The sequence below is a fragment of the Marmota marmota genome, unplaced genomic scaffold, assembly GCF_001458135.2.
Source record: "Marmota marmota marmota unplaced genomic scaffold, marMar, whole genome shotgun sequence".
Classification (NCBI taxonomy): domain Eukaryota; kingdom Metazoa; phylum Chordata; class Mammalia; order Rodentia; family Sciuridae; genus Marmota; species Marmota marmota.
Window position 1 is genome coordinate 35,229,890 of NW_025999900.1, and position 13,074 is coordinate 35,242,963.

At 42.0% G+C, this 13,074-nt stretch overlaps 1 protein-coding gene across 5 annotated transcripts; it reads left to right on the forward strand.

The window, feature by feature from the left end:
* Nucleotides 1-436: 436 nt before the first annotated feature.
* Rbm23 (RNA binding motif protein 23) lies at nt 437-12,272 on the forward strand. 5 transcript variants are annotated; one of them, XM_048798833.1, is made up of 15 exons: nt 437-635; nt 2,701-2,770; nt 5,791-5,866; nt 6,429-6,541; nt 7,029-7,076; nt 7,326-7,505; nt 7,927-7,980; nt 8,281-8,398; nt 8,491-8,643; nt 8,725-8,862; nt 9,897-9,962; nt 11,453-11,648; nt 11,731-11,847; nt 11,944-12,028; nt 12,113-12,272. In XM_048798833.1, the coding sequence occupies exons 3-15, from the start codon at nt 5,801-5,803 to the stop codon at nt 12,114-12,116; spliced, it is 1,338 nt and encodes a 445-aa protein (XP_048654790.1). In that variant the 5' UTR covers nt 437-635; nt 2,701-2,770; nt 5,791-5,800; the 3' UTR covers nt 12,117-12,272. The 5 variants fall into 5 exon arrangements, with proteins under 5 accessions (XP_048654790.1, XP_015348312.1, XP_015348323.1 ...); XM_015492826.2 differs by lacking the exon at nt 2,701-2,770; XM_015492837.2 differs by lacking the exons at nt 2,701-2,770; nt 12,113-12,272 and having other exon boundaries at nt 11,944-12,032.
* The last annotated feature ends 802 nt before the right edge of the window (nt 12,273-13,074 follow it).

Here is a 13,074-nt window from a genome sequence, read left to right on the forward strand (position 1 = left end):
GGGGGTGTGCAGGCCTACATCCCCCATGAGAAAACAACACAATTACTCTCCACAAAACAGTCTCTGGGAGGACAGACACTCGCAAATCAGTAGAGACTGCCAAGGACATCCTTCCACCCTCTGTCCCTCCACGTTGGCTCCGCCCGCCGCTTTGGCCCAGTCCGTGCTAGTACCCAGAATGGGACAGGTGGGCCCTTCCCTCTTGTTCTGGACCTGGTTTCCCCACCTTCCGCAAGTCACTTAGCCAATGAGAGAGTGAAGGCAACTACGAAAAGGGTTTTCACTTTCCTTGAGTCTCTCAGAAGCTGGCCAATCAGTGGTAACTTGATGGTTGCTAAGAGACATTTACGTTTCGCTCCACCCGTACTTAAGAGTTTTAGCCAATGAAAACCCTCACTTTGGACTGTTGCCGCGAAACCAGAGAGATGAGGTCCAGCGCCTGTTTCCGGCGCATGCGCAGATTGCGGAAGGTTCTGGAAGATAGCGGAGGTGCCGCCATTTTGCGGGAAGAGGAGCAGGTCTGACTGCTGTGCTGCTTTTTTAGCGGAGACCGTAGGATATAGCTGAGCTTCGCGCCCCACACACACCTAAAGGAACGGAGAGAACCGGGACCCCCCTGCGGGGACCCGGAACTGGTGAGAAACCCCGAAACTGTGTCCCCCGCCGCTACGTCACCTATGTGTGACGTTGCTGTGCGGCGCCTCCCCCTGACGTCACAGGCAGAAAATGGCGTCATGAGCAAATCAGGCAAACTTAAAATTAAAAAAACAAAAACAGAAAACCCAACTTTTTGTTTATTTTGTTCTGGAAACGTTCACTATCTAAATGTAGCCCACTGGCGTGACTTTAGATATCGGCATCTCATGGTTGTAACTTATACCGGTAAAGATGCGGCTTCAAGGATGCCAGTGACATCGCTTTTCCGGACCTCGCTGCCGTGGCACTTAAGGTCGCTCATTCTGGGGAGGGAGCTTTGACCCTCCGCAGTCTGAGAAGACCCATATAATCTTTCTACCATTGGTGCCTGGTGCCACCACTCAGAGATAAGGGGATTGAGATTTCTTCCTCAATTCCCAGTTCCTTGAAAACTTATGTTTAATGTGTTGGCCTCTGTGAGCTTTTAACTTTCGACTACACACATTCTCTAGGCTTATGGTGAGACCTCATGAGGTTGGAGCACTGGGACGCTGGCATTTGCAACGATGGTACAAGTTACTTATGGGACCATTTTATTTTATTTTATTTTTTGTTGCAGATGGACACAATACCTTTTTTATTTTTTTATTTATTTTTATGTGGTGCTGAGGATGGAACCTAGCGCTTCACACATGCTAGGCAAGTGCTCTACCACTGAACTACAACCCCAGCCCTTACAGGACCATTTTTTATTTTTAAAAGTTTTTTAGTTGTAGTTGGACACAATACCTTTATTTTATTTTATTTTTTATTTTATTTTATTTTTTTTTGTGGTGTTGAGGATCGAACCCAGGGTCTCGCACAAGCTAGGCGAGCGCTCTACCGCTGAACCCAGCCCCAGCCCTATAGGACCATTTTTAAAAGAGCAATTTTGGATCATTACACAACATGGGGAGGGTAGTCCTTTTTGTCTAATTCTTGTTATTAATTAACCTGCCTTTCGTTTTGGAGTTGTTTATGCCGCCTCAGTGATTTAATCCAGGAAATGGTGCTTCCATCAGTCCAGTGACTCCAGGATTTGGTGTATTCTTCCTGAATAGTGGTTCTTCTCTGCCCCTTCAACAGTGGTGTTTACAAAGTTCAAGCACAGCAGTGGTTGTAAGCTTCTGATGTAGTTTTTTGATCAGAGATGGAAGCATACACTGGTGTGTATATATGGATGGGATTGAGTGCACCTTGACCCATAAACTGGGATATAGAATTGGAAAACTACCAAACTAAAAATGTATATTTGGCACCTTGTTGCTTTTAGGACATCTAAAAAGACACAACCCAGAGAGACTGCCAGTTTCACATTAACATGTTCTACAGTCATACATTGCCTAACAATGGGGTATGTTCTGAGAAATGTGTTATTAGGCAATTTCCTCCCATTTAAAATATCAGAGTGTACTTTCACAAACTAGGAGGGCTACTATGTTATTTTTTAAAAAATATTTTTAGTTGTCAATGGACCTTTATTTATTTTATGTGGTACTGAGAATCAAACCCAGTACCCCACACATGCTAGGCAAGTACTCTACCACTAAGCCACAACCCCAGCCCCTACTGTTATTAAACAGCATAATCTTATGGTCCATGTCTTATATATGGTCCATTGACAGAATCAACTTTATATGGCACATGACAATATGTCCGTACTTAGATGTGTTTCGGGATGAAAATTTCATACATAGAGTTCATTTGGAGAGGATTATCAACTTTGGTGGAAATTTCTGGGGTTTTTGTTGTTTGTTTTTGTTTTTCTTTTGGTGCTGGGGATTGAACCAGGGCCTCCAGCATGCTAAAATTCTAAGCACATTGTATTACACCCAGCCCCCTAACTGAAAGTTTTTGTATGTTTTGTTACCTGTGCTTTATGATTCCACTCAATGATAGCAGTTCTTGAAATTAAAAGCATTTAATTTAGAGAGGAAAAAGCGGATTGTAAAGAAGAGTTTTTTTTTTAATCTTTTTTTTTTTTTTTAAAGAGAGAGTGAGAGAATTTTAATATTTATTTTTTAGTATTTGGCGGACACAACATCTTTGTTTGTATGTGGTGCTGAGGATCGAACCCGGGCCGCACACATGCCAGGTGAGCATGCTACCGCTTGAGCCACATCCCCAGCCCAAGAGTTTTTAACACTTAGAAAATTTGTATAGATTTGGGGCTGGGGTTGTGGCTCAGTGGTATAGTGCTCACCTAGCACATGGGGGGCCCTGGGTTTGATCCTCAGCACCACATAAAAATAAATAAATAAAATAAAGGTATTGTATCCAACTACAATTAAAAATAAATATTAAAAAAAAATTTTGTAGATTTGGCAGGCAAAGTAACTGAAAAATGATTTTAAGGTCGAGAACTTATTTTTAGACCCATTTTTCCACAGTGGGCCAGATAATACATGTTGTCATTAGTGTAGTTTGTGATATTTTGAAACATATACTGTATAGCCACAGATATAGAAGCTGTGAAGGTGTGACAAATGGGACTGTTTTGATAAACCTATCAGAACATTTATGTTCAGTGATCTATATTTAAAACTAAATATTTCAGTATGCTGTTTTGTTTTTTATTTCTTTTAAGTTTAAACCAAACGAAAGAGGTAACCTGATATAATTGTTAGATTTGGAGTCAGAAGACCTCTGTAATCAAGAAGTAACCCCTTTATTTGAGCTATTTTGACTTTATACAGTTGAAAAAAATCTCATTAAAAAAAAATCTGTGAATGGGTCAGATATTATCTGCAGCATATATTACCTTTGATTGCTAAATAATCATTAGGTGCTGTTATGAGAGTTTAATTCACTGGGTTTTAGACACCTATTTGATTTTGGTTTGATTTTCATCCTCTTTCATCTTCTTCTAAGATTCTTATCTCTATAATATACTTAAAACAGTGCCTAGAAATCACAATTCATATGAGGTAGGTAGGTATAATCATTACACATACTGAAGCATCAATGTAGGGTATGGGCTTTGAGGGCAATCAGAATAGTACTGTTGGATTGTGCATTACCTGCTTTAAGGAAGATAAAGCTTTTGTGGATATGGAAAGTGATTTTGATAGAAATTCCTCAGGTTAGTTTTCTTTTTACAGTATCATTGATGTATAAGTAATTACATGTCTACAGTAAAACTGTAGACATTAATGTGCAGTTGGTTGGGTCTTATTATGTGTAAACACCCATAAAACATTACTCCCAGACGTTTTCTTATGCCCTCTTAAAATCTTTTCCTTCCAGCCCTTCTTCACCTGCTCCTGTACCTACACAACCACTGATCTGCTTTTTGTGACTGTAGATTTGTCTGAATTTTCTAGAATTTTATGTAAATGGAATTATTCAGTGTTTTGGTCTGATTTCTTTTACTCAGCATCATTATTTTGTGAATCATCCATGTAGATTCATCCAATAATTCCAAAGCAATAATTTTTAATATTAATGTTGTTTGGTATCTTTGCTTTTCTGATTTGAAAGACCTCTGATAAACAACCTGAGTGAAGACAGATGCTAGATGTGAAAGCTTGGGGGATGTGAGCACTTTTTCCATGTCTTCCAGACAGAAAGGCTTCAAAGTGGAATTGGTTAAGCGATTTTAACTAAAAAAAAAAAAAGAAAGAAAGAAAAAAATACACACACACACACACAAACACGTATGCACATATATGTATTTTGGGGTGGGTACTAAGGATTGAACCAAATGATGCTTTACCACTGAGCTATATCCCCATCTATTTTTTAATTTTTTATTTTGAGCCAAAGTCCTGTTTAGGGCCTGAGTTGCTGAGGTTTGCCTTGAACTTGCCGATCCTTCTGCCTCAGCCTCCCTAGTCACTGACATTATAGATGTGTGCTATTATGCCTGACTTAATCATAATATATTTCTGACTTGCTTAAACTCTAGTTTATGTTGCACTGAAAATGCTTAGTGATGAGGCCCTAATTATTGATGTTTGGGTCATGTGCGGAAGAGCTTAAGGCACATTTGCATCATTCTGGTTTTGCCTTGTCTTGCTTCTGATTTTTGGTCTTGCGCCTTTACTTTTTTATTGGAAATGTGTGCCTATTTTTATGATTTAAGTTTATTAGTATCTTTTTTAAAACTTTTTATAGTTGTAGATGGATAACATGCCTTTATTTTTATGTGGTGCTAAGGATTGAACCCAGTGTCTCACATGTGCTAGGCAAGTGCTCTGCCACTGAGCCACAGCCACAGCCACAGCCCCTATTAGTCTCTTTTTACATTATAAATTTAAGCCAGTTAGCCAGGTGGGAATTTTGAACAGTAGAATGGAAGCCTAATGTCCCTTGTAAAGTGAATAGTAATTTTGAGTACCAATATTTTCCGCTAGGTGTGGTGGTACATGCCTGGAATCCCAGCTGCTTGGGATGCTGAGGCAGAAGGATCATAAGTTCAGTGCTAGACTGGACAATTTAGTGAGACCCTGTCTTAAATAAAATAAAATAGGACTTGGGATATAGCTCAGTAGTAGAATACCCTGGGGTTTAGTCCCCAGTACCCCCAAAATGAAACAAACATTTGACAGTGTTTTCTCTTCACAGAATAAGGGTTATATTGTATTTTGTCTCTACCTGGGTATTCAGTTTCCTTCTAGACCCATGACCATTTCTTTTTTTCCCCATATTTAGTGGTACATATTGGTAGGATTTGTTACATGTTCATACATGCACAAGATACACAATATAACAATATAATTTGGCCAGTGTCACTCCTCAGCACCCTACCAAACATCGGTCCCTTTCTTCTACAGATCTCCTTTTGATTTTCAAGAGATCCGCCCCTACCTTTCTTTTCCTTTTCCCCAGTATGAGAGAAAATATATGACCTTTAGCCTTCTGAATTTGACTTATTTTCCTTAACATTGTGGTATAGACCCTTGACTGTTTCTAAGCCACAAAGCATAACTAGTTTAGATCTGTAGGGTGTAAAAATAAATGTAGGATAAACAATAGCTGGTAAGATCCTTTTAAATTTTTAAGAAAAAGAACTGTATTCCTGAAGTCTGTTTCTTGGAGGGGGAAAGGAATGTGGTGCTAGAAGGGAAGGAAAAATATAAATCAGATTTTTATGTTTTAATATCTTCTCCTCAGATCTGACACGATGGCATCTGATGACTTTGATATAGTGATTGAGGCCATGCTGGAAGCTCCCTATAAAAAAGAGGAGGTAATATTCCCCACCTCACTCCTGGAATTGGGTTAATAAGAAAGAGCAGTTGTGGATCATCGGTTGAAACATTTTGTGAATCTTCTTTCCCTGCTTGTTTATTATGCTCAGTGACTATTCTTAAAAGGCATAGTCTTTCGTAATCTTTGCTGGGGACCTGTACTCAAGGACCATTCTTTTAGTGAGGACCCTGAAAGCCAGGGGTGGGCACATAATGTGGTGGTGGTATCATGTGCTTTGCTGGTAACTCTCAGTGACAGTAGAAAGTCAGTGAACCTCAGACCAGCGCCAGTTTCTCACTCTCCTGGGACATAATGTCAGTGAAACAGATGTTAGGTAGCTGACATTTGACATCAAAGTCTGTCATTCTGATCTCTTCCTTTTTGGTAGTTTCCTTGCTTCCTCTATTATTCCCCTTGTTAGGAGATCCAGGTGCTCCAAAACTGGCTAGATAATCGAGAGCTTTTGATTTCTTCCTTGTCCACCTTTGTTCTTTTTGCCCAATGGAATCTGTGTGTCTGCCACCTTGTACCTTGTGATATTTTCCTGGCGAACTCCTCAGGATGAGCAGCAAAGGAAAGAGGTTAAAAAGGACAGTCCTAGCAATACCACCAGCAACACCGGCAACAGTGGCAGTGGTACCAGTGTGAGCACCACCACTGGGGAGACAAGCAAGTGAGTGTGGGGTGAAGAAACGGGTTGGCAACTTGGGGAAGGGAAACAACGGCATCCATTGGAGAAACGGCCAGAATAGGGAGGCGATGGCTCTTAAGACTGCTGACATTTAGTAATGGCTCCACTGGGTCATGGGAACATTGGTGAGTTGGTTTAATGATCTTCTAGTCTTCGCTTTCCAGTGTAGATTTGTGGATCAGTCCTAGCATCGATATATTTCATTTGAATAAAATAGCAAGAGGACCCCTGATTTGGAAACACCAGCTTTTGCTTGGCTTTGGGGGGAAATTGGCCACTTCAGATGACTGACAGCAATCAGGGCTCTGTGTAAGTTGGTGTTGTGCAGTTACTGTGAACTACTGCCAGATCATCTTCTGGGCTTTGGTCTTTTGGTGCTTTCTGTTTCACTCTGTCCTTATTCTAATTCTTTTTCCTTGGGAAAGATAATAAAACTTTCTCAGTAGTAAGAATTTCTGCTCTTTCACAGGAAGAAGAGGAGTCGGAGTCATAGTAGAAGCAGGGATAGAAAGCGCAGGTGTGTGATTTTGGGAACTGTTGGGTTTGGGGAATTGTTTTTTTTTTTTTTTTTTTCTAAACATGTTGATGGACCTTATTCATTTATTTATATGTGGTGCTGAGAATCAAACCCAGTGCCTCACAGATGCTAGGCAAGTGCTCTGCCACTGAACCACAACCCCAGCCCAGATTTGGGGAATTGTTAAAATGGGAAGATAGCATGGAAGGCTATAGGTTAAAGTTCAGAAGAGGTTATTTTTATCTGTAGTCGTAGCCGAGAACGGGATCGGCATAGACGGAGAAATAGTCGCAGCCGAAGTCGAGATCGGCAGCGTCATCACCGCAGCCGCAGCCGTAGCTGGGATCGGCGACATAATAGTGAGTCGCGAAGTCGAGACCGGCGACGTGAAGATCGTGTGCGCTATAGGAGTCCTCCTCTTCCCACTGGGTATCACCATTTCTAAACAATGTCACCCTTCTGTCTTACTCTGGCTACAACAAGTGTACTGTGGATCCTGCCTGAGGGTGCTTATCACCCACTGTGATAGGCAGGTTGCACAGTCACTGGAGGGATGGTACAGGTTGAGTACACCTAGGTGAAATGGCTTGATACCAGCAGTATTTTGGATCCTGGATTGTTTTCAATTTTGTAATATTTACATATACATAATGAGATACTATGGGATTGGTGGTAACTTTAATGCATTTTAGTATGCCTATGTTTTGACTGCAATCCTCAATTTTCAGATTAGGTGTGCTCAACCTATATTACTAGTTCATATATGAGATGAGGTGCTGGAATCTGGTTTTCTCATAATGAAAGACCCAGCATTGAATAAAGTTTTATTTTTGTTTTTCTCTGTTTCTAGACGTAGGTATGGACATAGTAAGAGCCCTCATTTCAAAGAGAAGAGCCCGGTCAGGTAGGTTAATAATGAGCACTTTTAGGGATTGTGAAATATGAATAAAATGTTGGTAGAGCCAAACTATAGGAATGTGTTTTACTTGAGGGTTAACTGGAGAATAGTAACCAAGGATTGAGAGGAGGGCTGGGGATGTGGCTCAAATGGTAGCGCGCTCGCCTGGCATGCGTGCGGCCCGGGTTCGATCCTCAGCACCACATACAAAGATGTTGTGTCCGCCTAAAACTAAAATAAATAAATAAATAAATATTAAAAAAAAAAGGATTGAGAGGAGCAGTCTCAACATGTTTTATGTTTTAGGCAGCCAATTGATAATCTGAGCCCTGAGGAGCGTGATGCCCGCACAGTTTTCTGTATGCAATTAGCTGCCCGTATCCGGCCTCGAGACCTGGAGGACTTTTTTTCTGCTGTTGGCAAGGTAACCTTCCCAACTCAGTGTTCCTCTGAGTAATTTATCTTCTATCTATCTACCTTTAGTCTCAGCAGGATTTTCTTTGTGTCCCGGGATAGGTTCGTGATGTGCGTATCATCTCAGATCGGAACTCACGTCGTTCTAAAGGCATTGCGTATGTGGAATTCTGTGAAATGCAGTCTGTGCCATTGGCCATTGGGCTGACTGGGCAACGACTTCTGGGAGTACCTATCATTGTACAGGCCTCACAGGTGAGCAGGTTAAGAAGGTGACATAATAAAAGGTGGGTAGGAAAGTGGAACACAACCCATCATGTATTTCTGCTTTTTTAGGCTGAGAAAAACCGATTGGCAGCCATGGCCAACAATCTGCAGAAGGGTACTGGTGGACCAATGCGCCTCTATGTGGGCTCCCTGCACTTTAATATCACTGAGGACATGCTCCGGGGCATCTTTGAGCCTTTTGGCAAGGTGAGTAGAAAGGAAAACTTGTGAAGGGGATTGAAAAATGTGGATGGGGCTGGAGTTATGGCTCAGTGGTAGAGTGCTCGCCTCCCATGTTCAAGGCCCTGGGTTCGATCCTTGGCACTACATAAAAATAAAATAAATAAATGAAATAAAGATATTGTGTCCATCTACAACTTAAAAAAAAAAAAGATAGAAAGAAAGAAGGAGAAAAATGTGGAGTAGGTGCATGTACTGCTCTTCTGTCTAATTATGATTAACTCATTGCATATGTCCTTGGCAAATGGGTCCATGGCATGAAAGTTAGGTTCTATCTCTAATCATGGTGATCAGTAGAAAACCAAGTCAGGCACAATAAAATCAAATAAGAGGGTCCAGATTAAGTAAGATTAGTTAGAAAAAGTGTTTTTGAAAAAGATGGCCTTTGTCTTTTTTGATACTGGGGTTTGAACCCAGGGGCACTTTACTGCTGGTCTGTATTCTCAATCCTATTTATTTATTTATTTTTTAGATGTTGGTGGACCTTTATTTTATTCATTTTTTATATGTGGTGCTGAGAATCAAACCCAGTGCCTCACACGTGCTAGGCAAATGCTCTACCACTGAGCCACAGCCTCAGCCCCTCAACCCTTTTTAAGTTTTTTGAGATAGGTTCTTGCTAAGTGACTGAGGGACTAAGTTGTTGTGGCTGCCCTTGAACTCACAATCCTCCTGCCTCAGCCTCCCAAGTCACTGGAATTACAGGTGCACACCATCACACCCTGCCTTTGTCTCTTTTTAAAAGAAGGTTTGGGGGGCTGGGGTTGTAGCTCAGTGGGAGAGCGCTTGTCTAGCATGTGTGAGGCACTGGGTTCGATCTCAGCATTGCTTATAAATAAAATAAAGGTTCATTGATGACTAAAAAAAAAGGAGGTGATTTGGGAAGATATAATTTGTTATCCGGAAGTAGAGAGAGGTATTTAGAATAATTTGAGTAAGAGAGATGAAAGATTGTGGGCTACTGAAAATATAATTAATAATTCCTTCCTGTTCCTCTGCAGATTGACAATATTATCCTGATGAAAGACTCAGATACAGGCCGTTCTAAAGGTTATGGTTTTATTACGGTGAGTCTCTTGTCTTCTAGTTTTTAAATTTTTCTTTGGGTTTTTCCACTTGTCTGATTTTGCAGCTTAGCTTCATCCTCCTCCTTTAGGAACTAAGTGACCCATAAATCCTGGTGCCTGAAGCTTGGACTAGCCTTCTGCCCCTTGAGATGAGTGCATTGCTTGAGATCTTGGCTTTGCTCCTACACTGTGTCAGTGGCCTTGGTATGGGGGTGTCCAGGAATTTCAACCAGCTTCCCTGGTGCTGCATCTTGCTCTTTGGGTAATAGTAATGTTTCCAGGCTGCAGCTAAAAGGTTGGGGGCATGAGGGAGGTTAGGCATGGGTGTTTAAAGACAGATTTATAGAATCAGTGCATTCTTATGATAAGGATGGGAATAGGAAGTTAATACTTCCCCCTGGCACTACCTCATTTGAAGCAGTTTCTCCATTGAGAACAACACCACTATAGGAACAACACTGTAGGAAGAATAGTGAGGCTGCCCTAGTAATGGGCAGCCTTTTCCTGACTCTCCCAACAAAATTGTTTCTACTTCCTATAACTGGTTCTTCCAGCCTCTTGTGACTCCAGTTTGAGAACTGGCTGCCAGCCACAAAATTGGATAGAAACTGGTATTTTCTGGGCTTAATCCAGACAGTGTATGCCCTCACAGTTGCCTACAGGGCAGAGAGCAGTAGGTTGTGTTCTGTCATGGGAATTGCTCACCTTAGAAGTATCCAGTAAAAGCAAGCCACCTACACCACCACCTAGGTACTGTCAGTACCACATGCCAGGCCCTACAGCAAGGAATACCAGAGTAAACAAAGCCAGCTGTGGTGTTGATGATTCCTTAGTGGCAAGTAACCATTTCTAATTCTGTGTGACTCACACATGGAAAGGCTTCTGTTGCTGCCTTTTGGTCAACAGCCTTGACATACCAACAGCCAACTGGGAATCTTCAAACTGGGTACTGCGGGTGCGGCTGATAAAAAAGGACTAAAGAGCAGAGACTGTCTGCCCATCATTTAATTGCCAGCACTGGGTAGGGATGAGGATACTGTCTTCTCTCAATACCACAGTGTGTTTCTTCCTAGGCTTGGGCTCTGGAGTCCCAGAGTCTGGGCTCTGGAGTCCCGGATTCCTAGTACTTGATTGAGAACTAAAACTTACTAAGCCTGAGGGATGAATGAAAAACTGAGAAGACTTTACTTCCATTTTACATGCCCATTTGTAAAACAGCCTGTCAGGCTAGATTCCTTACAGGTGATATACTTTTTGCATTGGTAGATATCTTAATGGAGCTGGAATATTGAAAAGTGGTTGCCACTCAGTCTTTTTCAGACGATAATTTTGAGGCAGTGGGGATCTTAGGTTACATTCCCTGGGAAAGAAAATTTTGTACTATAGTGAATATGTAAGTTTCCTGTGATAGCGGGACCAGGGAATGTTAAGTGGGGCTTTGAGAACATGTCTGACCAGGAGTTGACTGACACAGCCTGGGTTTCTTGTAGTTCTCTGACTCTGAGTGTGCCCGGCGGGCCCTGGAACAGTTGAATGGTTTTGAACTTGCTGGTCGACCTATGAGGGTTGGCCAAGTGACTGAGCGGCTGGATGGTGGCACAGACATCACTTTTCCTGATGGGGATCAAGAGCTGGATCTGGGATCAGCAGGTGGACGTTTGCAGCTTGTGGCCAAACTGGCAGAAGGTAGAGTATCTGCTGGGTGGAGAACACAGGGTTGAATTTTAGATCAAGGATTGGTACTTAATCCCACCTCTTCTTCTTTTAGGCTCAAGAATCCAGCTGCCAACCACAGCTGCTGCTGCTGCTGCTGCTGCCCAAGCTGCTGCCTTACAACTGAATGGAGCAGTTCCTTTGGGGGCCCTGAACCCAGCAGCTCTGACTGGTAGACATAGGCTTGGAAAAGGGAATGAAGGGTTGGTGCTTGGAAGAAAGGAATGCTTTTTGCTCACTCAAATTACTCTACATGTCTTTGTTTTAGCTCTGAGTCCGGCTTTGAACCTTGCCTCCCAGGCAATTGCATCCCAGTGCTTCCAGCTTTCCAGCCTCTTTACCCCCCAAACCATGTGAGTCTCAAGGCTTAGCTCATTTTATTGTTTGGTTATTCTCTTTTCTTTGGGCTTCTCATTTACCTCTTTTCCTTGTCACAGGTAAATCAGTGGCACAGCGCACTACCTCTCTGTACCCTCTGGGTCCTGCCACTCTCTTCTCCTTCTACTGCCCTGTCTTCCATTTGTGGACCAAGCCATCCTGAGGGCATGGACATTGATTCCGGAGGAACTTGGGGCCACTCTTAAGACAACAAGAAGAGCTCCTGCCCATGCCCCACTGGGAATGGACTTTGCTGAGCAAAGCCCCCAGTTGAAGAGAACAATCTACACCTGCATTGAACACTTTTGTCTTTGTGTATCTTTTACCAAGACCACCTTCTTTCCCTTTCCCATCACTTCTGAATGATTCTTCCTCCATTGGGAAGGCCATAGGGCATTAACTATAGGACCTAACCTCTCTTCCTGTATTTTTACCCTATAAACTATCACAGGATCTCTGAATATAGAGGACATTGGAGTTACGGGGTGCACTTTGAAGGTGCTGGACTTTTGCTTTAAGGACCCTGGCAGATAGCATGGATATGGACATGTACATTATGACACCTGGCTCAGGCCTCAGCTTAATTATAGCTTGAAGCCAGAACTACTACTGTAGGCTCATCATCTTATTGGGAGGCACAGTAGTGATCTATCCTGCCAGGCAATTGGGATGAAGCCTCAGGGGCTTTCAGGAGTTTAAGTAAAAGGTGGGATACCTTCCCATCTTCCTTTGTACACTTGTCCTTCTTCTCAAGTCCTCCCTTTGGCCTAGGGTGTGAGGATGGAGGGGAGGCTGCTATTTTCCACCACTTCCTATGTGCCTCTACTGATGTTTCAACCTTGGTGGTTAAAGCCACTCCCATCCCCTACCTGAGTATGGGTGAGCCCTTCTCACTTGATTTTATATCCTTGTGTCTATGTACATATAAAAGAAAAAATTATATAAATATATATATATAAATATATATATATATATATATATATATATATATATATATATATATATATATATATATATATAT

Coding starts and splice junctions, on each gene's coding strand:
- Rbm23 (XM_048798833.1), top strand. CDS start 5,801: ATGGCATCTGATGACTTTGATATAGTGATTGAGGCCATGCTGGAAGCT. Junction 6,542..7,028: donor ACCACTGGGGAGACAAGCAA/GTGAGTGTGGGG, acceptor GCTCTTTCACAG/GAAGAAGAGGAGTCGGAGTC. Junction 8,644..8,724: donor TCATTGTACAGGCCTCACAG/GTGAGCAGGTTA, acceptor CTGCTTTTTTAG/GCTGAGAAAAACCGATTGGC.